This window comes from Anas platyrhynchos, chromosome 8 (assembly GCF_047663525.1).
Source record: "Anas platyrhynchos isolate ZD024472 breed Pekin duck chromosome 8, IASCAAS_PekinDuck_T2T, whole genome shotgun sequence".
NCBI lineage: Eukaryota > Metazoa > Chordata > Aves > Anseriformes > Anatidae > Anas > Anas platyrhynchos.
In genome coordinates, this window is record NC_092594.1 from 9,031,739 (window position 1) to 9,055,644 (window position 23,906).

A 23,906-nucleotide genomic window follows, 5' to 3' on the forward strand; every position below is an offset into this window, starting at 1 on the left:
TGCAGATCAGTGGAAATGAAGATCTGGATATCTCATTTCACATTTTAAAGCAAGTGTCTTTTAATTTCTCAAAATGATGGTATGAAGGAAGGTTATAGGCTGAAGTAGAGTTAGTGTTAAGTATCTGCAGTTCCTCATTTGCCTTGAAAGAAGAGCAGGGATTTAGCGAACATCTAAGGATCTTTGGTTTTAATCTCACAGTAACGTAGAGGGGAACTGAACTCTGCTGTAAAGGAGCTACATTCCTTTCCTGTTAAGTCACTGTCACTCACTCACAAGAGATTTTTACAAGGTTGTTAGATTAAATCCCATGGAAAATGAAGAACTTAACTGCAACAGACAGCAGTTTTACATTGCCCTTAACAGAGGCAAGGGTAATGGTGATTTGGGAATAATTTTTGCCATCTATTCTTTAATAATGGTAGGATAACAAATGAGGCAGAATCTTCTACATACCTTTAAGAAAAAATATTTATTTATAAAAATACACTGGGATCAGTTTGAGAAGTGGCAATAAATACAGTTCAAGGAAGAAAAAGCATTTCTACATGGATATATTATGGCACAATAAAAGGTAAATGCACCATCAAACATGGACTTCTGTTGGCTCAAGACTTTGTACAAGCTCCCTTTTTAGTAAGACAACTATTTCTATGAGTTTGGTCAGTGTAGATAATGGAATGAATACACGATCACAAATGCACACTTATGTCTAATGCAGGACTTACCATTAGCAAACAATACCGTAGAAACATAGTAATGATATTTAAATCACTAGTGTGATGTCTTAAACTTAATTGGCAGAGACCGTATTTAATTTTAAGCATTAAATTCTTTTATCTCATCTGGAAAACAGAAAAGCTGTAAATATGTCAAATGAAGGCTTAATGTGGTATGTAAACCTACTTGAGTAGATTGTGAAAATGCATAGCTTCTTATTAGAAGGCCTGGCTGTACGAGAGCACTCCCCCTTTCACAGTATTCCTTTTTACTTCATATGCAATTATTGTTTATGCTGTAGACTACAACTGTTACAGCACTAAAGGCAACTAGACAGGGAAAGGGCAGAGAAAGGAGAAAGGAATGTACGTAAGGCAGTATTTCTTTAGGTACATTAAGCATAGTGTGTAGGAAAGACAGGTAACAATTCCACAAGGCTAGTTTCGTTCTTACTGAATAAAATAATGGACTAATACTGAACTTTTGATGCAAATCTAATAATCAATGCCTTGGTCACTGTACTGACCATGGTAATCTCTTTGATAGTCATCTTGGTACTCTCCATGATAGTCATCTGGGTATTCTGCCTGATAATCGCTATCGCTGATTTCAGACCCATTAGTTCCTGTTCCTTGGCTGCCATTATGAATGACAGGTTCTGTGGGTGCAGCACAGTACTTGGGGTCGTACACTTGCCGTCCAAGCCCATACACACTCATTCCCTTCTGTGAAGCTACTTTGTTGGTACCCATTTGTAATGAAATAGTTGAGTTATCCACAGGTTGCAGTATGTGCTTCTGATCGTAGATGTCTCTTCTGGTACCTGGTGCCAGCATACCAGCCTAGTGAAACAGGATTGTAGAGGTTCAATAAGAAGGTCAAGAGCTGCGGTTACAGGGTTTATGATTACAACTTGCATGACTTACTGGAACTGCTAGAAAGTACAAACTTAAGTACAACAGAACAGCACATGTGTTCACTAGTAAGCAAGTCTAGGAAGAAAGTCCCTGCTGAAAGGGACTTTTCCCTTTGGAAAGAATATACTGTTTGAACTGAGGTAGTGCCCAGGAAGTAATTTCTTTTTTGTGTCTGTCTAGTTAGTACTGGAAATGAAGTTACTGCTTTCTCCCGATACAACACAGCCAGCGGAAAATTCTAAAAGCGCCAGGTCACCTTTATGCTTGAAGATTTTTCAGCACAGAACACACTGGTTAATGATAAGAAACTGAAGTTCTTAAATTACTCCACAGAACTCACTTGCCCATCCTGCAGACTCTCCCAGGCTGGGAGCTCTGTCTGTTCTACAAATACCACACGCAGTCCTCCTTACCTGACTGGCTCCTTTGTTAGTGCCCATCTGTAGGCTAATCGTTGTCTGGTCAAATGGCTTGTCAGTTTGCATTTTTGGATCATAGAGGTGTCGTCTAGTGCCATAAGCAGTCATGCCCGCCTGACTGGCGCACTTATTGGTGCCCATCTTTATGGGGAGAAGGAAGAGGTAGACAGAGTAAGAGATCTATTTGTACAGCAAGCACCATTGTAAGGAAACATACAGTTGGTAATCGATGGCTGACTGAAAAAGTAATTTCAATGCATGCTTTTCTCATGTAGCTTGACCGCTACCTGTAATAAGTTACCCTTTCTCCATACTGAGCTTCAAAAGGTAAAATAAAGCAACTGTCCTCCTAACGCGTTTCAGTGACTGGCATTTGCCCAACTGCATATGCAGTTAGAAATGAATGTATGCTTCAAAATATAATAATCGGCTTCTACTCTGGACAGTAGAGATTCAATTTCACTGCCACAACTTGTTTACCACAGGAATTTTAGGATTTTATGTCAGTTATTTTGGGTTTTATGACTATTATGGAAAGTGGAGAGAGAGAGGGGGGAGAAAAAAAATCTTCTACCATATAAGGAGCTTTTGATATCCAAAGACTCCTACTAATTTTAAAGCCGCTGTCAGGGACAGAGATAATACTGATAATATTAGCTTCTCTTTTCATTACCCTTAGTGCAGATCTAGAACAAGCAGAAAAACCTTCCAGACAGTCACATGAGCGTAGAAAGGCAATCGGCAATCAACTGCTTACAGGAATTAAAACCTCACACCTCCTTCCATGATAAGAACATATTCTAACTGCAGCTTTTTTATTTTTTTTTATTTTGCGTACAGAATAAATCAGTTAATCAAAACAAGAAAGTTGTTAAGAGTATCTGCAAACACGAATTTCTTACTTACCTGCAGGCCAATTACACTTTGACCAGCTTTTAGTTTTCCTGCATCAAAACTTCGTGCTTGTTTCTCTGCATATTTGACACCAATATCAATTGTAGTATGAAAACCTTTGGTTTTTGCCTATTTAGAGGGGAAGGAAAATAGGAGTATTTAGTATTAAGTATAGTTTCTGCTACTTGAAATATGCATTAAAGTATAGTTTCTGCTACTTAAATTGCTACTATTATACAGGGACCTAGGCTGAAAGGCAGGCTGCCTCTGTACCTGATCCTCTGGTCTCTCAAATGATGCCACAAGCAGGATTAACTTGTATGAGAAACTCCCTATATTGTGGGTGGGAGGAGATAACAGTTTCCATCACCATTTGAAGGTGGCACTCCCAAGCTATCTAAGTATCTTTTGTAAGAGTGGGAAGGACAATCTGCAGGCATTAATGTTCTCTTGTGATATTCCCTGGTTCTGTGTATCTGCAGTCAAGGAACATAGAATGGTTGGGGTTGGAAGGGGCCTTAAAACCCACCCTTCCGTGGGCAGGGACACTTCCCACCAGACGAGGTTGCTCGCAGCCCCATCCAGTCTGGCCTTGAGCACTTCCCAGGATGGGGCATTTACAGCTGCTCCGGGCAGCCTGTTCCAGTGCCTCACCACCCTGAGTGAAGAATTTCTTCCTTATATCTAGTCTAAACCTACCCTGTTTCAGTTTAAAGCCATTATTCCTTGTACTTTGACTACACTCCCTGACAGAGTCCCCCAGCTTTCCTGTATGCCCCCTTTAGGTTACTGGAAGGCCACTATAAGGTCTCCCTGAAGAAACATAATTTCAGCCTTTGCTGAAGGAATGAAGACACAGCCATCTCAAGAGCAACTATCTAGTACATAGTATGTATCCCCTCCTGATAGGCTGGATGCTGTTTTCTGTATTTAAATGAGTGGCAAGAGAGTATCTTGACTGGCATGTGGATTTCTACCAATGCCTGGGGTACAAATACTTACCAGACCTGCTAATGCCACGAGAGTAGTCTGTACTTGAGTCATGTTCCCATTTTCAAAAAGATCATTTGCTTCAAAAATATCATGTGGCTTCATGCCGTAGACTTGAATGGCTTTGATAAAATTCCCAATGTTCTCCAGCTAAACAGAAACAAAAAAAGCCATTTTTTGTTCAGTGTTTCAGTTCAGAAACAAAGTAACTAGTTTAAGTAACTTCACTGCTTATTGGTGTTGGTTTTGTCTTTACACACCTTCTTTGCCTTGTGAAGTTTGTCAAAACAGCTGGCCTGGTTAAGAGTGACTAATGGGGAGTTTGAGATTACTTTCTGTAGTTTTAATGTTGACTTCTGAAATCAGTTTAAGGGTTTGTCTAGTCTAGCACTTCTCTATCAGCGAGTATCTGTTAGAGGGGGGTTGTAATGACAAAATTCAACCGTGTCCCAAGAGAAACCCAAATTCAAAACCTTCAAATAGGAAAAATTTACTTAAATGTCAACGCTGCTTGACTTTAGCAATTGATAACTTTGAGTAAAAGAAGCAAAAACATAACTATGTGGTTAGTAAAAACGCTAAACTTGGTCTGAAAGTATTCTCTTGATCACCTACTGGAAAAAATTCAGACAAGCTTTTGGGTTTTACTGCTAGTTTTTAGCACTGCGTACTGTAGAAAACGGCAAGTAAGTAATAGGGAGTACATAAGTGAAGGCTGAAACTCATCTTTCCTTTTGGAATCGTAAGAGATTAAAACTTAAAAAATAAAAAAATCCCCTGCATTTATTAGTGTTTGGTACCAATAAAATAAGAGGCTGACACAGCAGTGTTGAGCTTGATCCAGCATCAGTAAAGGCAGCCAACTCTAACCAGCAACCTTTCCAATGCATGCTCTAAAAGCATGGTGCTGTTGATAGTCTCTTGGGGATTAAAAAAAAAAAAAGTGCTTGGCAGACCACCCATATGAAATCCAATCTGGATATAATGAACTCAGATACACACTGTAGTTTGCACCATGTATTTTCTGAGTTTTGTTACACAAGTACTTCCTCTGAGACCGTTTGGGTCCTTTCCCTCCCCTATGTCCCCCAGCCGCCTTCTCAGGAGGATGCTTTGTATGGTGACCTCAAATGTGCAGGTAGAGCCAAGCTGTTGACCTTAGAGCCTTACAGCACTGTCTGGATGGAATACTCTAGTTTTTGTTGGGTTAAAACATTTTTTTTTCTCTTTTCTTTTTTTTTTTTTGGGGGGGGGGGGGGAAGGAAGACAGACGGAAGGACAGCTGTTGTTGGTTTTAAACTTGGAAAAAGCCTTGCTATATTGCTCTATGTTCATTCTCCATTTAAAACTTCATTTAACAGCATTACTATTAAGTATGTATAGTCAACTGCCATTTATGAGACATCTTAGTTATTAGAATTTCTCCTGTTGAATACTCTCCATGTACGCAGTAATCTCAACTGCTGTGTGTATCTTGCTACACATACACAAAACTTGATGCTATGAAGAATTAAGGTGTAGATATTCAGAGGAAATTTGTTAATACAAAAGAACTGTTTTGGGGTTGGAGGGGTTAGAGGTGTAGTTTTGGGGTTTTATTCTGTTGTTTTACCTGGTGCCAATTTAGTTTTGATTGATTAATTTTCTTCACTGATCCTGGCTGCAGCTTATTTATAAGCCTGGGGAGGTGAAAAAAAGGGAAATGCTTAAACAATAAATTTCATCCTTATATAATCTGTGCAGGCATATAATATTTTCACTCATACTTTATTAGTTGCATTAGTTTAATCAAAATTGTTAGTTTTTTGATTTATACAGAGTGCCTCAGGTCTAACAAGTCTAACAGACAAGTCATTATTGTTGTGTGCCATTTCATTATCATAGAAAAGAGCTTCATTGTTAAATTTAGAAATAGTTCTTTATCTTTGCTGAAGTATAAAGGAGATTTCTCATTCTTCTCCACAATTTCAAAGAAGCTGTCTCCCACCCTACTGTCTGCTATCTTTGACTGTCATTGTTGTGTTTGAAGGGAGTCTTCAGAAAGTCCCTCTTCAGTTCTGCAAATGTGGAAAAATGCTAAAAATAAGGTTACTTAATGCTTACTCGCATAAGATTATGCCGTCTTTTAGTCCCAGCTGAAAGTTTGCACCAATGCTCAGTCCTGTAACTTCTTCTATCCAGTTACGCAGGTCTTCTTCTATCTGGGGATCATACTTGAGGGCTATCTGTAACAGAAGCAGTTGTAAAGTTATTTCACAAGAGAAAACTGCAAGTCTTTCTCCCAAATCTGTTTCAAAGAGTATGCCATAGCATTTATTTAGTATGGCATTTTAGTGATCAGGCTACAGATACATGTCTTTATTCCTTCTACTACAATGCTAATGGCTTTACTAAATGTTTATTTGGAAATGGTCCTTTAAAGCACTTCCAACAGTTCTTCCTACTGTAAGATTTGCAAGAACTTGTGAACAGTCTTTGATAGCTGCAGAGGAATAAGGACTTTTTAAAAAAAATTATTTTACATCTAAGTTGTACTTTAGTAGCAAGTAAGAAGTGAAATAATGTTTTATGGAAGTAAAAATTTTTAACTGCCACAGCATCAGTAGTACTGCTCCAGCACAGACTTCCAGATGGGAACTTTAGCATAATAGATCTGATGTTATTTACCAGAAGATTATGGTGGATTTGCTTCTTTACCTAGATTACGACTAATGGAAATGGCTTGTTAGCTTTCCCCCTTGTTGCTACAACATCCAGAGCTACCTTGCGAGGGAATCTGGGGGCTGTGTGTGGCGTTCGCCCACCCCCAAGCTAAGAGTCAGTATCCCTGCTATTCCTCTTTTCTTTGGGTTTGCTGGAAGACTCACATGGAATAAGCTGTGATCTCATGTCTTAATTGCAAAGTTAGTACACTATTATGGTAGAGAAAGAAAGCCTGGTCTTTGAAGTTCAAGGCACCAAACAGAGGCCAAGAGTTGTTAGCAAGGTGACTTGAATGCCTTTTCCAGATACTCAGAGTTCACCGCTGGAAGTTGATGCAAACCAGCACACTTCAACTGCACAGCCAGCAGGGTGCAGGCTCTACTCTCTGCCCTTCGCTCCCCATCCCTGCTCTTCACGGGTGATGCTGAAAAGCATTGGGGCAAGCTGGAGAGAAGGGATTACCTCAGTGGAAGCAATCCTTAGTACTACAACTTGCTACTTTCTCTGCAAACACAACAAGTGAACTGAGCGCAGGACTTTATGGCATAACCAACCTCTCCAGGTCGGAGGTTGGCAACACTTTCCACCTGCATTACAAGTTGTCCCACCTGTGTCAGTGAGCAGGACTGGGGTGAGGGAGCTGCCACAAGGAATGTGAGTGACAGGCGAGCACAGGGGTGCCTGCAGCACTCCCCACTGACACCTTGGCGGGCCGCTGGTCCCTTACAGATTCCTAACAGGAAGCTCAGGTAACGCCACTGGCGTTCAGGCCACGATGTAAGTTTCATACTTTTTGCATATAGACTCCATCCCAGAAAGGCTAAGACCATTATTAGCAACCATTTTATAGTGCAGGACATTATAATTCCAATCTATCTGAATTACTGGGAGAGAGGAAATTACTGCACTTTGGCTAGCGTTAGCAATCCCCAACTCCAAACTGACCAAACTAAAAAATTACAGTATGTTGTTCTCTATTTTTCTTCTAAGGGGAATGGAAAATTCCCGTATCTCTGGCTTTACTTCAGAAACTAGGGTGAGTAATAGTTATTTTCCTTAAACTATTCGTAATAGTGCTGCTCTGGTGCCTTAGTTACAGATCAGGATAATTCCCTTATTGATTAATACGTGAAACTCCGCAGTGTTCTGCACAAGACAGTAAATACGTACCTCAGTGCTCAGACCAATGGTGGTCTAAAATAATCAAGTGCTCTCTCTTATTGAAGAAAAAAGGAAGAAAGCTCAGGTTACCCTGCTCAGCGTGAGGAAAATGACTTTCTTTAATCATACTTTTCAGATACTACATAGCTAAGATGAGAAGTGGACTAGAAAAGTTAGCTGCTAAGTTCACAGCTAAAAGCCACCACATTTGTCTCTTGTTTTCTTTTTTTTAAGAAATACTCCTCTTGCCCTTTTTTTTTTAAGTTTAGCCCAAGGCTCAGTGCTACAACATTACTCAGTGATTGTAATAGGAGACTGTAAGGAGAAGGTAGCCCCTTTTGGAGGCCTACCAGAAAGGTTAATTGTCTTGAAAATGGTGTATGAGGAAGTTGGTTATTGTCTTTCTCCTTCCTGACCTGGTGGTTAGCTTACAAACGACTTTTCATGGCTATTTTTGATTCCTATGGAAACCAGGCTTGTGTGATCACACCCTGGGTCTGTCTCCCTAGTAACATCTGAACAAGCTGCTTGACTTGCGCCGAACTCACAGTGGAGCTGCAGTCTTAGACACAACAGAATCAATTGTTTTGTATGTGTGTGTCAAAGTATTCGGGCAGAGGAGACAGATCCCAAAGACTAAAATGTAGCATGACATTATTATGTGTTAAAGGACCTACAGGGACCTTACTGAAGCGTGCAGACAAAATCTGAAGTTAGATGTACAGACGAGATGTGCTGTAGGTAATACGCTCAGCAGAGGCCCGAACGTGGCCTGTTCTGGTACTCTGGGTAGGGGAGGGAACTGTGCAGGCTGGCTGCTTCTGTGCTAATGGTTCACACAACATGAAAATCTCAGCTCTAGCATGCACATGGGTACAGAGGGGTTTATGCTCTCTTCTGCTATTCTTTAGTTACAGTTAGACATGTAACAAACCTTATGCTACCTCAAAATTCAGGCAGTTTGTTTCACTGTAGCTTAAAGGCAATGCTAAGTGATAGGTCAGCCATCCTGCAGCTGGAAGGTTACAACTGGAGTTGTCTTTCTACAACTTAGTTTCCTTTTAAAAGAAGAAAAAAATTGCCAGTGCATGGAAGTAAATGAGGTTATAGAAAAGTTGGTGATCAAGGGACGCGCTTCAAAGACCACTCATCTCCTCCCTCCCCCTACTTACAGTAAAGAAATATAAAGTCTACTAGACAGAGTACCACCAAACAATTCTACGTGTGGCTATTTCAGTCTTTATTTGCAAGTATATAAAGGAAAAAGAAAGGTAACATTTTTTCTCATATAATGTAAAGTACATTCCGCATTTGAGATTACAACTAAGATGAATAGTGAATCACAACCCCCACTGTTTGGGTAACTTGGAAGTAATCAGATGGAATTTTATCATGTCTCTTAAATATTTACTCTATGTTGGAGTACTCTCACGTGTGTTAAAATCTTCAGTTTTTCAAGAGGTTTTAAAGTTTCTCGGGGATATCGCTACTGTGCTTAAATACAGATAGGAAATAAATGTTTAAACACGTGAGGAAGCTTTGCATTTTTGGCATTAAAAGCATTGCTATTAAATCTGAAAATTTTCTGCATTGTCTTCAGTAAGTACTGTGCGGTTTGATTTAAATATGGCAAAGGTTTTGTTTTGATGTATTTGAACTGGTGGGCAACTAGGTTACAGAAAGTAAAGAGTGGTGATAGTTTCTCTGAAAGTTATACTTACTCTATCTGAAAGGTAAAGACATGGAAACCTTTTATAATCTGACTTAAACGTGTGACAAGAAGGAGTTAAGCAGGAAGAGCCTGGGTCAGGTACCAGGAGCAAAGTATTATGTTTACTTTGAATTGTTAGCTCTTTTTTTACTCCCAGTGACACAATTAGAAGTTATGCAACACCAAACTGGTGAATACTTCATATTTTCCACATGTCTATCACTATCAGTTGTTCCAGTTTTCCTTTGATTGCTATCTGTGAGGGGAAAGTTGGAAGCTTTAATATAAATGAAAAACTTTATGGCTTTTTCCATTACTGCTTATCAACATGCCAACATTTCATTCTTTTTAAAGTACTGACTTTCATGGAAGATGCTTAAAACTTATGTTCACAAAAAAGAAAGCACCGTCTAGCAAAGATGATAGCAGTAGCTAAGCACCTTAATTCAAAGTGTTCATCACCAGTGCCATTGAAAAAAGGTACCAGTCAGAACACTGTAGAAAAGATCCAATTGTAGCAATGGATATAAAAATTTAAAATCTGGTTTAAAAACAGCAGGAAGCCAACTATTAATATAAATTCTTTACTTTGTTCTTGTAATTCTTGAAAGATATAAAGCTATAAATGCTATTGTTCTTGTTACTTCTGAGACACAGATTTCAAAGAAGCCTCTTTGAAAGGAAACTAAACTTATGCAAGTGGTGAAAAATTGTAGGTGCTCTATGGTTGTGGGAGGAAACAAGTACATGTTACTTGCCTTTTACAAGCTCCTGACTATTAGTAAAATTCATAATATGGAAGAGCTGGCTTCGCTTTCAGCACAGAAAAAATACTTTGACAACTGAAGACAACTTTTCTGATTAACTCTAAGTAGAAATATGATACTTTTACGGTAGAGGTAATCTTCAGAAGACTTTGGTTTCACTTTGCTACTGTAAGTCACAAGAGGAGGCTGCAGAAAAATTAGGATCTTATTGTCATTTAGGACTGGCTTCTTTTCATTTAAAAAAAAAAAAAGGTACTTTTCAAATAGAGCTGTATAAAATACTTCAGTTAATTGCATCTCTGCAAAACATTCCAGCTGTATCTGAATTTTTGGGAAGGAGGTGGAAATCAGGAAAACTTCTCCATGCTTTAAAAGAACATTTTGAGCTTGACTCTTTTGTACCAGTTGAGATCATAGACATTACATTTGTCTTCTTGAGCTTCACATGCAGTCATACAATGTTAACATTTTATTAAAGGATTTAAATTTATCAGAAGCTGTTTCAGGTGCTTATGTGCTGCTGCTGTACTGAGTCTGTCCTGTACACAATCTTGTCTTATAGAGCCAGGATAGAAGACTGCCTCATTAATGATGCACAGAAACAGGAAAGAAAAAAAAAATTAGTAACACAGTATGAAATTTAGGTAAAATCTCTTCAATATAGTAATCTTCTATTACAGATAACTTAAAGCACATTATCTTTATAACCTAAAACTGATGCATTTCAGTTCTGAAGGTGGAGGGGCTTTTTTTTTTTTTTTTGCTTCCTAATTTGTTTTGTCTTTCTGGAGCGGAAGGAGCAGATTTGGTTGTAGAACTTGGGGTACCAATAGGTCAGCTCTTACTCTTACTAGCAATTCCTATTTTAAATGCCAAGTTTCATCTTTGAATGTCACACATGTATAATACTAGGCATCCTGATATATGTACGTTTATGCCAATACATATGCCTTAGGCTAAAATGCTTGGTTTAAACTTGATTCCTCTAGAAACTTCACAATACTTAGATGTACAGTGAAATATGCTTTGGTGATGGTATACGTGGATAAACTTACTGCAGTATTTCATGCTATCCATGCTTACTTATAATATGCTTATTTTGGCAAACAGAGAATTCAGGATTCTTGAACTCTCTCTGATCCTCACATCTTGTTCTGTTCAGGTAGGACTTTCCCGTTTGGGACCTCTTACAGTGTAAAAAAACCTCCCTCCATCCTTAGTACAAGAGAAATCATCATCGCTGTTTTTATCAAGGGTACGGATTCCTTGAAACAAATGCAAAGTTATCTTTGCCAACCTCGAGGGATGCAGGCAGATGACTCGAGTTACTGCATGTGCCTGTAGGGTGCTGAGTTTGAGTGATAATGTTAACAAGTATTTCACACCATAAATGATCTCATATGGACTTTCATTTGTCCGTTTATAATAATCTTTTCCAAATTACACGGTACACACTGCACGTTACAGGCTATAGATATGCCAAATCTCCGGTTCGAGTTCAGCTATCTTGCTGCTATGCTCTGGAAAAATACTGTAACAGTATCTCAGGAAAAGGTTTACACAGGCTGCATACCTTTTTACAAGTCGCTGGGACTAACAAACACAGAATTTAGCAAGTTAAAAAGAACAGTTCCAGAAGATAAAACTTCCAAAGTTCCCTGTCACGTTACATCTGCCAACAACTCTTCCTTCTTCTGGAACTTTTGACTTGCGCTTCAGGCCTCACGCCCCCGCAGCAGGAGTCACGCCTTTAGCATGCAGCATGCTGTACTTGAAGTACCAGAAAACAGCTGAAAAACTGATCGTTGGTCAAAAGTTTTAACCCTAAGAGCAAGTGCTTGTCAAAGCGGGAGTGAGGCAGACTACAAGGCTAATCCCAAACTATTCTGCAGCATTCCTGCTCCTTGCATCTCAACTGCCCTGTTGTGCTCATTGCCTGTTGTTCCAGAACGCTTCCAATTCCCACTTTTTTTTTTTTTTAAGGTTGTTTGGATTTACTTTTTATACAACCCAGTTAAAACTTTGTGGTTGAAAGTGTAAATTGATTATTGTACATATCTAAACTTCAGGGCTAAGGGAGAGTAACATAAGGACATAATCAGCATTTCTCAGCGCAACGCTTCTAGTTGGAGCAAGTAAGTCTGTCAACAAAGTGCTTTAGTTATAGAATAAAATAAAGTGTGTAACCTTTAAAATGAGACAAAGAATCTTAGTGGGAAACTACAAAGCTTTGGTTTTACTGAAGGTGGGGCAGAAGAGGGAGTGACAGCACCAAGCTCACCATCAAGTGGAGCCTTTTGTCATTTGAGCTACCAACCCAATGAACTTTCACCATAAGGACAAATTAAAATACCCTGTTAATTTTATGTATGTTGACCAGGGCTCCATGCAAAAACAGATGTCACGGGATGCATATTTGTGCAATGAGAAACCCAAATGTAAGAAGAAATGCGGAAAGCCAGATGAAAAATAAATGGGAAGGTACAGTACAAAATGCAAGCCACCATTAAGCATGCCCTGCTGTTTGAACACACAGTTTTCTTCTGTCATTATGGACTGTTGTACAGAAAGGCAGGAAACAGTGTGTAAAACTAATGTTAAAAGAGCTCACTGAGAGCTAGATAGAGCTCACACTATCTAGGCACAAAATTTTTACAGCAGTATCCATTTAGCTTAATATTAAACTTTTATTTTTTGTTATTTGTAGCATAGTTGGTAACTCACCCATGTTTCACTGTTTTCTCTGTAAATCATAATTTAGATCACAAACCTTAAAAGAGGAATGGATGAGAATTAATCCAAATTTCCTGGCATTGTTTCCACCTGCACAAGTTGAAGCTCTGTGAAGTAAGAACAAGCCATGCCTCACAGTTTCCAAGTCATCTTACAAACAAGATACCTGTAGTCATGATGGGCTTTTGCTGCCAGAGCAGCAGGCTGGAAGAACTGTGTGTTCTATTCCTTGGCTGTCCAGTACGACTTTGTGACAGCTCACAAGCCAGTCGAGAAAAAGATGCTACCATCCCTTCCCTCAGACTGCTCTAACTCAGACTCGTGTCCATCCTCAGACTGAATACTGCATCTACCCTGTTTTGTGCAGCTGGGTTACTGCAGCTCTCTCTCACACTGACATTTGTTTTCAGTTTCTTCCCCTCGCGTTTACGTAATCATTTCTTGTCACAGTCAGATTTCTGGCTTACAACTCCTGTTCTCCTCATTGATCAGCTTCTACTTCCAACTGCAGCAACATGATAGGACGAGGAGTAATAGCTTTAAACTAAAATGGTAGGTTTAGATTGGATATTAAGAAGAAATTCTTCACTCAAAGGGTGGTGAGGCACTGGCACAGGCTGCCCAGAGAGGCTGTGGATGCCCCATCCCTGCAGGTGCTCAAGGCCAGGCTGGATGGGGCTGTGAGCAACCTGGGCTGGTGGGAGGTGTCCCTGCCCATGGCAGGGGCTTGGAACTAGGTGGGCTTTAAGGTTCCTCCCAACCCAAACCATTTTATGATTCTATAATCTGCTCCTGTCACCATACATTATTAGTCTTGATATCAAATCTGTTTGCATTGTACTATTTATTCTGTGTATTTCTGAATAGTTTGAATTTCTTTACAGAACATGGTTTCAGTAATACTCACTACCCATTATTTTAAACCATGGCAGTTTTCACTGCACAAAAAGCACCAGAAAGTAAAGTTTCTTCTCAGTTAGGACAGTACTGATCCCAATCAATGCACAGAGACCTGTTACCTCCTGAGAACAGATTTTACTTGGATTTGAACCCTTCCCCAATATTACTGAACTCTGGTACAACAATAAATGGGTGCAGATCACACCATCAGCAGCAGTGACTACTTCTGAAAGAAAAGTGCTGAGCCATACACTGAAAATACTGTTACCATGCCGTCCAGAAAGACCAGTGAACTGCTTGTTTAATGGGTGGGGGAAAAACAAAATCTAACTGAGCATCCCGCTACATAAACATCAAATATCAAAAATTCTGAGAACGTTGTATTTTCCCTAGTAGCAAACAAGGAAGTGTCTCCTGAGGTTCCTCCTGCGATAGTGCTGGTGGAACGGTGTTCTCAAAGCCTGGACAGCCTGCAGCCAGAAAGCAAGAGCACCAAGGGTCACTATATCTATTTGGGAGTACTTCTCTACTGCTGCACAACTATCCACAAAATCATGCGCTCTTTCAAGTTTACATACTTTTCTCCCCCAGTAGAACAGCTTTTAAAACGTCCCAGTAGGAGATAAAAAATGTTGATTGTATTCCAGGAAACATCAAAGAATATTCTGGATATGGCCACCCAAGGAAGTTGTGCTTTAACCATGTAGGAGTTGCAAGAAGAATATGATCTGCAATTACTGTGATATTAAAAAAAAGTAGAAAAATATTAGAAAATGTTTACTTAATTTTGTAATAATATCCATCTTTAAAAGTCTACCATTTAAAATCTGGAAGATTACTCAAGGAAGTCTAAGAAAACATATGCTAAGACCATTTGAAATTTAGCATGACACTTTCCCTGTTTACACAGATCCTGTAGGCAGTTCTGTAGAAATCATAAAATCTTTGTAACAGACAGTAGAATAGGTATTTTTAAGGAGTTTATTATGAACTTTTGGATCAACTGTTTGTTTAAATTATATTTTAAGTTATGTGAAAATCAAGCCACAAACCTGCTATACGGGAAGTTTATAACTCGTGTGAAAGAAAGTACTATTGTTAAAGTACTAAAGACAGTCAAACCACTAAGATGCTCGGATTTAACCGCCCTGTACTAAGTTCTAAAGCAGGATTTTTCAGCAATTAAGCAAGTACTGGAAGAATATTTCTTCATGTAAGTTTTTCAAACTAAAGCATTTCAATAACTGACTTATTTTAACATGAAAAAAACGGTGAAAGTAAGTTCAATTATGTCTTCCAATTGGTACGAAGATCCCAGCAGAAGGGACGGTGGACACACTGATCTGAAACGGCTCATTTACACCACTGGCTGCAAACACACTCTTAGCATGGAACTTAAGATGATCTATTCTACACAGAAAACTACCATAACTATACTTGTTTATTTTAATTCACTTGCTTTATTTGCTATTCTGGCATCTGACTGAATTTTCATCTCTATTCAAATCCAGCTGTACTCACATCATACGTACAGAATACAGTACAAGAGTTGGAATTGGTCAAAAATCCAAGTGGAGAGTAACCCATACGCATGCTTAATTAATCACGTGTAAACGTTTGTGAATGGTATATACTACAAAAGTGTTAAAATTTAAAAATTGTGGTTTTACTGTTAGTAACCAATGAAAAGTCTTTCAGAAAGGGCATATAGATTTGTTTGCACTTTACAGGTAAAACACATTCCTTGATTTATTTCAGCGGTTTCTTCCTTGCTAATTTATGTAAATCCACCTTGGGCAGAAATAGCTTGTAACAACAACAAAAAAAAGGGGGCAGTTACTGGTCTTCCCCTATCATACAACAGATTTCATTTCACAGGTTGTGGTTGGTCTTCTGGAAACTTCCTGCCAGCTCCTTTTGCTCATATTGTGAATGGCACAGATGGTAAAAGACCCTGATAATCCTACAGGATTATCAATAGTCAGCACCACTAGAGGTGGGTAGGGGTTGCACGTATGCACAGCATCCCAAACTCTGGATACTGCAAGGTAAGTTGTAGTCTCATTACAACGAATTGAGGTGTGCAGGGTGTTTTCCAAACTTACAAGGTGAACCAAGAACAGAGCAATGCTATATTACAAACGAAGTGTAGCTGAGAGAGGTCCCTGACCTAAAGTGCTTAAGGTTCCATCATTCTTCTGCAGAACAAAGTGCTGGGGTGCCCTGACTGAACTCTACCTTTGTTAGTTACGTTTTGTTCCAGTTCTTTTCCACCCATTAAAAGACCAGTTCTCTCTCTCCGATGTTTAATCTTACAGAACTTTTTTAAATTATTGTTAAAACCACTTCATTATTTTAAAAGAGAGGTACTTTTCCATATCGCAACGATTTTCATGCCATTGTTTACTAATGATAAAGGGTGCTATCCAGATAGGCCGCAATGAAGAGGCAGTAGTCTTTATTTTCTTAGAAAGTTTCCTGAACCGTTTACTTCTATTTGGCCATGATTACTACAAGAATTTCAGCAAGGTAAGGGGACAGCCTCCTACAAAAATCTGCAAAGAACATTTAGCGATAGATGTCTGAATTGTATATGCTCTGTTGAGTTAACGCTGCAGTGACTTCCAGCTGTGCTATAGATAGGGTCACTTCGAGCAGGAGCAGCGTGGCGTTACAGAGCCCCAGCAGTGGCAGCTCAGCACTCACCAGGCAGCCACGAGCCCCAGCTGCTGTGCAGCAGGGCTGGGGGCTGTGTGTGGGCCTTCCTCCTGGCCTGGCCCTGCTCAGCATGGACGGGAAATGTGCCGCGGGGGTCCCCGCTCACCACCAAGGCAGAGCTGCCCCTGACCCTAAGCCTCTGGGGATAAGCGAACGCCTTCCTGTATGCATTTGTTCTTTCTGCCTCGTCTTTTGCTGGCAAGACTTGGGAGCGTTTAGCCAACGGATCAGGGACAACAGAAAAACACTTTAGTTAAGTCACTCTTATTCAAGCATAACGAGGAGTACTAAGAGCAGGCTATCTGTCTATAAATAAGAGGCTGTAGCAGTGGAAATATCAACAGGAAAGCAATATAACAGGAGAGCTTTCTTAACAGGAAAGCTAGGTAAAGCTTTTATGGTTGTGATGTCTGGTTTCACTCTGGGAACAGCCATGGTCCAAGCATACAAGGCGAGCTAGGGAGAGGCTCATTTGGCATTGATCTGTAACTCTTCAGTCCTTGATGCAGGAGAGCAGATCCCACCCTCACGAACACCTTTCAGGGCAGCAAGGAAACACCAGAATCTCATCTGCTTCAGGGAAGAGATGGCTTTATAAAGGCAGTAAGAATTCTCACTATGTCTCCCCTCTGAGTACCTAATAAAATCGGCACTGGTTTAAGAAAAAATGAAGGGTTGCTTTTTTATTTTATTTTTTAAAAGAAAACAAGAACATAGAACCACCCACCTGAAGAAAGTCGAAAGGGCAGAGAAAAACACAAAGTAATTCAATCCAATTAATCAGAAACAACATACGTTACTGAGGCAATACTGCAAAACCAAAAATATTTACCCAAAAGAGAACGTTTGCTGCTGAATATATCCATACAAGTTAACAGTTGTGTAGAATCAAACACTTACAAAAAGCATTTCTAAGCAAAAGAGTCCCTCTTACAAAGAGGGATTTTCACATGATCTCACTTAGAAAAAATCTGTTTCAAATTGCCCTACGTGTCCTGGCCTCAGGCCCATTTTTACTGAAGGCCTTTCCTGTACTATTCCATAGGGGATGGGAATCTCTAAAAAGTTTTCCTTAAAAGGATGTGTCAGATGCACAGCGCATACGGTGTTACGTAGCTACCGAAGCCAGCAATCCTGGACACAGAGAAGTGTCTATCCCTTTACTCTCCAAGGTAAATTATAACCCAGGAAAAAGCTTCCGAATTAATACTTACAAAGAAAGCTGAGATGAAAAAAATTACTCATGTGCCATTATCCTGAAACAACACGTGCACGCATCCATCAGCTTTTAGAGTATTGACTCAGCAGCAGGAATATATATATATATATTAGGTACTTTTCTCCAAATTCTAAACCAAGTCTAACTCTGAATCCACATATATGCACAAAAAAATAAACAAACATTTGAAACAAGCAAGTATTACTGAAGTGAAAATTACATTTTCTATTTTCTGAGACTACAAATCGTATTTAATCATCACAACTGTGTAAATTCAATTTGCTTTCCTCAGATGTGTTCTGGCTACAGGAGGTATACTGTTAGCTTGCACATAAAGGCTGCAAAACTTGGTGCTTATTCCCCACCCTTAAACCCTAAGCTCAAATTTTATGTTTTTCTATCACCAGTGAAAGTTTTACTGAGAAGTTTATTAATCCACCAGAAATGTTTCTGTAAGGCACTTTATAAATTAACAGCTCTGAATTGGAAGTGCAGCCAACGCGCTGCCCAAGGTAACCACAAGACCAGCATGGAGCAACCAGCCTCACATCTCAGAACGCCTCAGAGAGGCCTCAGAGAGGCGTTCACGGGGCAGCAGCAGCTAATCCCAGCTAAGCTCTGCCATTCATCACCTTCCTCCCCGAAAAGACGGGGTAAGCCAAGGGACAGACCCGAGACTCCACCTGCCGTGCAGGGCTTTACGCAGGATGCCGACACAAGTCCCACAGTTCAGGAGTTCCTGCTGGACGCTGCTCCCGGCCAGTTTAGGAACACATCGGGACAACCAAAGGCAGCTGTCAGCTTGACAGCGACACGCCGAGGTTTGCTGGGGATTTAAACCATGTGGTAAAGTCATCGCCCGTCACATCCCTGGTGACAGCAGTGCTGGTCAAACGTCCTCCCGGCAGCCACCTTCTGTGGCGTGCCTCCTCCTAGCTGTGTGGGGCTACCCGTGGCCATGGGACGGGCCTACCCGGGTGGGCTGAGGAAGGGTCTGTGGGCTTGGGAAGGGTGCAGGCTGGGCAGTGCTCGGCACACAGAAACAAGGCTTGTGCTTTGGGTGCTCACATCCCTGTTAGCTGGCAAGGAAAATGGTTCCATGGCAAAATATGTCTCTCTGCTTATCACAGAGAAATATTCTAAATATGAGCTGTCTACTACACAGGTTTCATTGCCACCAGCTTGTTAGGAGGGCCACCTATTGCTGCTTTAGCAGTAACGCTTCTAGGCAATGCCCAGTGAACTGGAAACCTGTGCTTGAGCGACGCTCAGGAGAGCAGGCCTGTCCTCAGACAGGGAGCAGTGTGACAAAAAACAGGTCGGGCACGCGGAGACAGAGCAGGGAGAAGACAGCAGTGGATGGAGACACCGCAGTTCAGGTTCCCTGCTGTCTGAAGACCTTCCCCCTTTGAAAAAGAGGTCTAAACTAAACATGTAGCTAGCGGTTGATTAGGCTTCTGCATACCGCCTGAATTGGTGTGAGGGCTCTTCACGCCCAGGATGCTCACAAGTGTAAGAGACTTCTGTCCAGAGAGGGAGCAACGCGTGACTTGGATGTGAAGGGAAGCACATGGCAGGACCGTTTTCTAAGTGGCCTTGCACCTAAGTTACTGAAACTTAGTATTATCAGTCAAAGTAAAACTAAGCATTGGAAAGACGTAACCAGGAAGCATATTTTAAGTAGCTTAGAAGTAACCTAGGCTGCTGATACACTAAAAAATCTGGCATTTCAAGACTAACATACAAAATGCAAGTTTTCCTGTGTTTGCATCAGTAATGTGTTTTAAGTGGTACATATAGCTGTTGTGCCAAATGGACTGAACGTTAGTTTTAGCTATGGAATAGCCACTGTAACATTTGTGGGTTGTGGTCAGATTTGTGCTGACTTCGCTATCAGAAGCAGACCACTAAGTACCATGCTCTTCTTACATCGGTGCATTCTGCGTATCTGGTGGACAGACTTCTTAACTAAATCTATACTGGATTTTTTTCATTCATCTTTGTACATTACAATTATAAAGGAGGTTTGGGAACATATATCACAAAAATAAGATCCTTGAAGATTTGTGCTCTGAGATTTCTGGAAGACAATCAATATAAAAGATGAAGTTACGTGTAGTTCATTTGAATGGCAGATCTGTTACTAAAGCCTGGGTCCAGCTGGAAAAATTTCACAGTTCTTTGGAAAAAAATAAAGAAATCAGACACGAAGAGAAAAAAAATCAGTCCTGTGCACAATGAACCTTATATTTAGCTGGTAAATGTTAACTTCAAGAGCAATGATCAATGATCAGAAACCATGAATTAATTGGGGCAAACTGGAGTTCAGCGCTTGATCCTTTAAAACCCTTTTGCTGCTTCTGAAATTCCCCGTGAAAAATCTCAGCGTACAATACTTCTATTGTAATGTTTCTGACAGCATCAAAATACTGCTTTTTTAATTTACTCTCCATGCAACGAACTGTTAAGACGTGTATCATGGGAAAGGCCAGACTGATTTTATTTTAAACTAATCACCTGTGTTTAATTCATAACTCGTAAATTAAAGATACTATTTCTTTAAAGGTTAGAGTACTCTGTACAAGAGAACGGGCAAGCAGAAATCCTGCACTGTCAGTTAGCATCACCTGTGCTCTGAAAGCATTCTCATTGCCTTTAGCCTCACTATTGCCTTATTATTAATTTTTGTTATGTCATTATAGATAAATGTTAGTAGAAATACGTTTCATCAGCAGCAAAAATTCTTGTATAAGGTTCCTAAAGAATGCTCAGTGAGCAAAACTAAAGGTTTGCTGAAGGAAAATAGTATATAAGAAGTGTGAAAAGAGGGGAAAAAAGTGTACAGTTGGAACAGTTTGGTGTTAAGTTACTTTTTAAAAAGAAAAGGGTATTTACTATCTTTATGTTGAAAGGAAGACTGTGAAAGGGGAGGGAGAGGACCCAGCAGGCCAGCTACAGGCAGACAAAACTTCACCTAGATCCTGAGCCAACTGGATCACAAAGGTATAAAGTCTGAAAGGCAGTAATTTGAATCTGGTTCCCAGTTAAAGTATTCACAAAAAGGTAATTTCTGGATGAAGAAATTAAATCTGTTTTTATTTGGCCTGTAGCAAGTGAAATACAGTACAAGAATTTTCTCCTCAGCAGTTTCAGGAGGAACATAATAATCATACCTAGGTCTGGTTGGTCTTAATTCAGCACAGACTTGATTTCATGCTAATTAATTCATATTTGCCCTTGAGAATGAAAGCAGGAAGCGCCACTGCCCTCCTGCATGCCTGGCGATGTTTTGTTCATCCCTGCCTCCTGCGTGTCGCCAGCGCTTGGCCTTTCGGGGTCACCGCTGCAGGGACAGCCAGACTCCCTCCAGGTACTCCCCGTCTTTTATAAAGCGTCAGAAAATGGCCTGGGCCGAGGCCAACTCCCTGCTGGGTGGCGGTGTGGGAGGAATGGTGGAGACTGGAGGCGAGATGCAGGACACACCAAGTTTGACTCCCCACCCACACCTTGCTTTTGCTGTCCTCCTTCCAGGCACAGCTAGGATGGAGCGGCAATGCACCAAAGCTGGGAGGAGGGAGAAGATAGATAAAGGCCTCATCCCAATGCGGCTGACATGGGAAGGGTGGAGCCGCGAGGAAGCAGCTGAGGGACCCGGAGCCTGCTCGGCTCCTACCCCTGTTCCTGTTTCTTCCTCGCACTATGCCATGAGACAACGGAGCACAAGCTTCTGCTAACGCCTTGCTACCTTGGTCCTAAGTCAGCGACCAAGACAACTCCAGCTTGTAGCTTTATTTAATTCATTAATCATTGTCTCAAGCTACGCTAACATCATGCACTGCAGAAACCGGCCCACTTCTTCAGAAGAAAATGTCCTGCCTGCAGAAAAAACTATCCGCTTAAATCAACTTTAAAGGCTCCTCGCCGAACATTTGTTTTGGATCAAGTATCGGCTATGATCTCAAGTAAACAGGGAACCAACTTCAAAGGGATTATGCTAGTTTGACTACCTGCACATTTCTCATGCAGACAAGTTTCCTTCTAGCTGGGAACCAGTACCCAAATTCCACCCTTTATTGGTTGAGAGGGAGCAGGAGATCAGTAATGGGAGCAGGCACCTCACCGGTCACCTGGGGTAAGGAGCAAAACAAGAGAAGGGCAGGGCCTCAGAAGAAAATTAAAAAATATATATACATCCTTGAACACCAGACTGAACTAAGTAAGGATTTGAGGCTTAGAGCCAGAATCTGGAATGCAAATTTTAAAAAATTTCTCAGGCAGCATCAAGACACGTTATATTCATCTATCCAAATACCGCAGCAAACAAAAGGTCTCTCTGAGCACTCACACAGTGCCAAATGAGAAAATTACGAACACAAACCAAAACCAAGAGACTTTTCTATCCCGCAGAGCTGGGCCCTCAGGCAGCACAGCTACCAACGCGCCTGTCCTCTGCAGGGAAATAAACCTGCTCGGGGACCAGCACTGGAGATTTCAAACAAGGGCACCTAACTGGCATCACTCAAGCAGGGAAGCGGCCTCAGGTGACGTCAGGGCTCACTTTTTTTTTTTTTTAATATATTTTTTCGCCGTTTTGTGTCGCAGCCCTCAGGGCCGAGCCCCCCCCCCCCCCCCAACCCCAACCACCCCCCCCCCGGGTGCCGCCCCCGCGCCTTTGTGTGCCCGGGCGGGGCGGGGCGGGGCGGGGCCGCCCCCGCTGATTGGCCGCGCGCCGGCCGTGCCCATGATGTCACGCGGCTGGAATGCGGCGCGCGGCCACGCCCACGCGGCTCCGGCGGGACCGGGACGGGACCGGGACCGGGACCGGGACCGGAGAAGGGGGGGGGGGGGGAGGCGACCGGGGGGGGGGGGGGGCGCACCGGGGCCGCCCCGCACCCGGGCAGCGCTCCCCGCCCGGGGGGCTGCGCATCCCTCCCTCCCTCCCGCCGTCCCTGCCGCCCCGCGTGGAGCCGGACAAAGCGGCGGCGAGCTGCCCGCCGCCCCGCCGCCTACCTTGTTCTTGACCTCCGCGGACAGCCCGTAGGAGGGCCCCTTGTTGAAGTGGGTCATGGTCCCCGCTGCCTGGGGGCGCTGGCGGCGGGCGCTCGCTGCGGCGGGGCTGAGGGAAGAGTCCGCCCGCGGCCGCGGAAAGTTCTAGTCCCTCCCTCGCGGCCCGGCCCCGCGGCCCTCGCGGCCGCCCGCTCGCCAATCGCGGCGCCGGGCTGGCGGAGCCCCTCCCGGGCCGGCCGGGGGGAGGAGGAGGAGGAGGAGAGCCCGGCCCCGCCTCGTGGCGTGCTTCCACGTACAAATACTGGAATAAATAATAAAAAAATACAACGCAGTTTGGCGTCGAGGTGTTTGTGGGGAAAGCTCAGCCCCGGCTGAGAGCAGCGGGAGCCTTGCGGGAGGCTCGGGGTGGGAGCCCCGTCAGGCGGCCGCAGCCTGGAGGGAAGCGCTCGGCCCCTAACGCAAAGAGCCGGGGCTGTTCCCAATTAAAGGAAGCAGGGCTGCCTGAGCTACCCGTGGGGAAAAGGAAACGGCAGGAGAAGCAGGAAACTAAAGAATGGGGTGAGGGAAATGGTGGCTCACGTCAACATAATGGAAGGTCATTAATTTTTAGACATCATTGTCGGGAGAAACTCATCTTTCGTGATCTCGAGGGAGCGTATGATTTAGGGTTAGATTCTCTGAAGTCTTTGGAAATGTTTCCATTGACTTAACAAATGTTGGATCAGAACCTTGCTTCTTAATGCGCTCAATCGTTTCTGCTGCAGCACACAGTGGCTTGGGAAGTTTCAGACATTTACAATTGGTGTGTTTTTCTCAGCTCCATGAATTATGTGTTTCATCAATTTTGAAACAAAATGTTCCTGATTAGTAGCAGACAAAAATATGGGATAATATTTTCTCGCTGAACAATCAGGTTTAAATAATGCTCCAATAAATCACTTAGCGTTTTTGTTTTTTACCTCATCTGATCGGGACACAAATGCCACTTGGTGTTTTTGTTCTGACACTGCTAAGAAAGCTACCGATCTCTTGGGGTGGCTGCTGCTA

At 41.9% G+C, this 23,906-nt stretch overlaps 1 protein-coding gene across 3 annotated transcripts in view; it reads right to left on the reverse strand.

The window, feature by feature from the left end:
• Positions 1 to 453: 453 nt before the first annotated feature.
• The window catches only part of CNN3 (calponin 3), a 70,351-nt gene continuing 46,898 nt past the window's right edge, over positions 454 to 23,906 (reverse strand). For 2 of the 3 annotated variants that reach the window (XM_072041844.1, XM_072041843.1), the window contains exons 4-9: positions 6,044 to 6,165; positions 5,553 to 5,619; positions 3,953 to 4,090; positions 2,963 to 3,079; positions 2,051 to 2,197; positions 454 to 1,562 (exon numbers count right to left, since the gene is read on the reverse strand). In XM_072041844.1, coding sequence (XP_071897945.1) covers positions 1,215 to 1,562; positions 2,051 to 2,197; positions 2,963 to 3,079; positions 3,953 to 4,090; positions 5,553 to 5,619; positions 6,044 to 6,165 — 939 coding nt within the window. In that variant the 3' untranslated portion in view covers positions 454 to 1,214. Of the gene's footprint in view, positions 1,563 to 2,050; positions 2,198 to 2,962; positions 3,080 to 3,952; positions 4,091 to 5,552; positions 5,620 to 6,043; positions 6,166 to 22,862; positions 23,043 to 23,906 lie in introns of those variants that run through there. The other variant, XM_027462348.3, reaches the window with a different exon arrangement.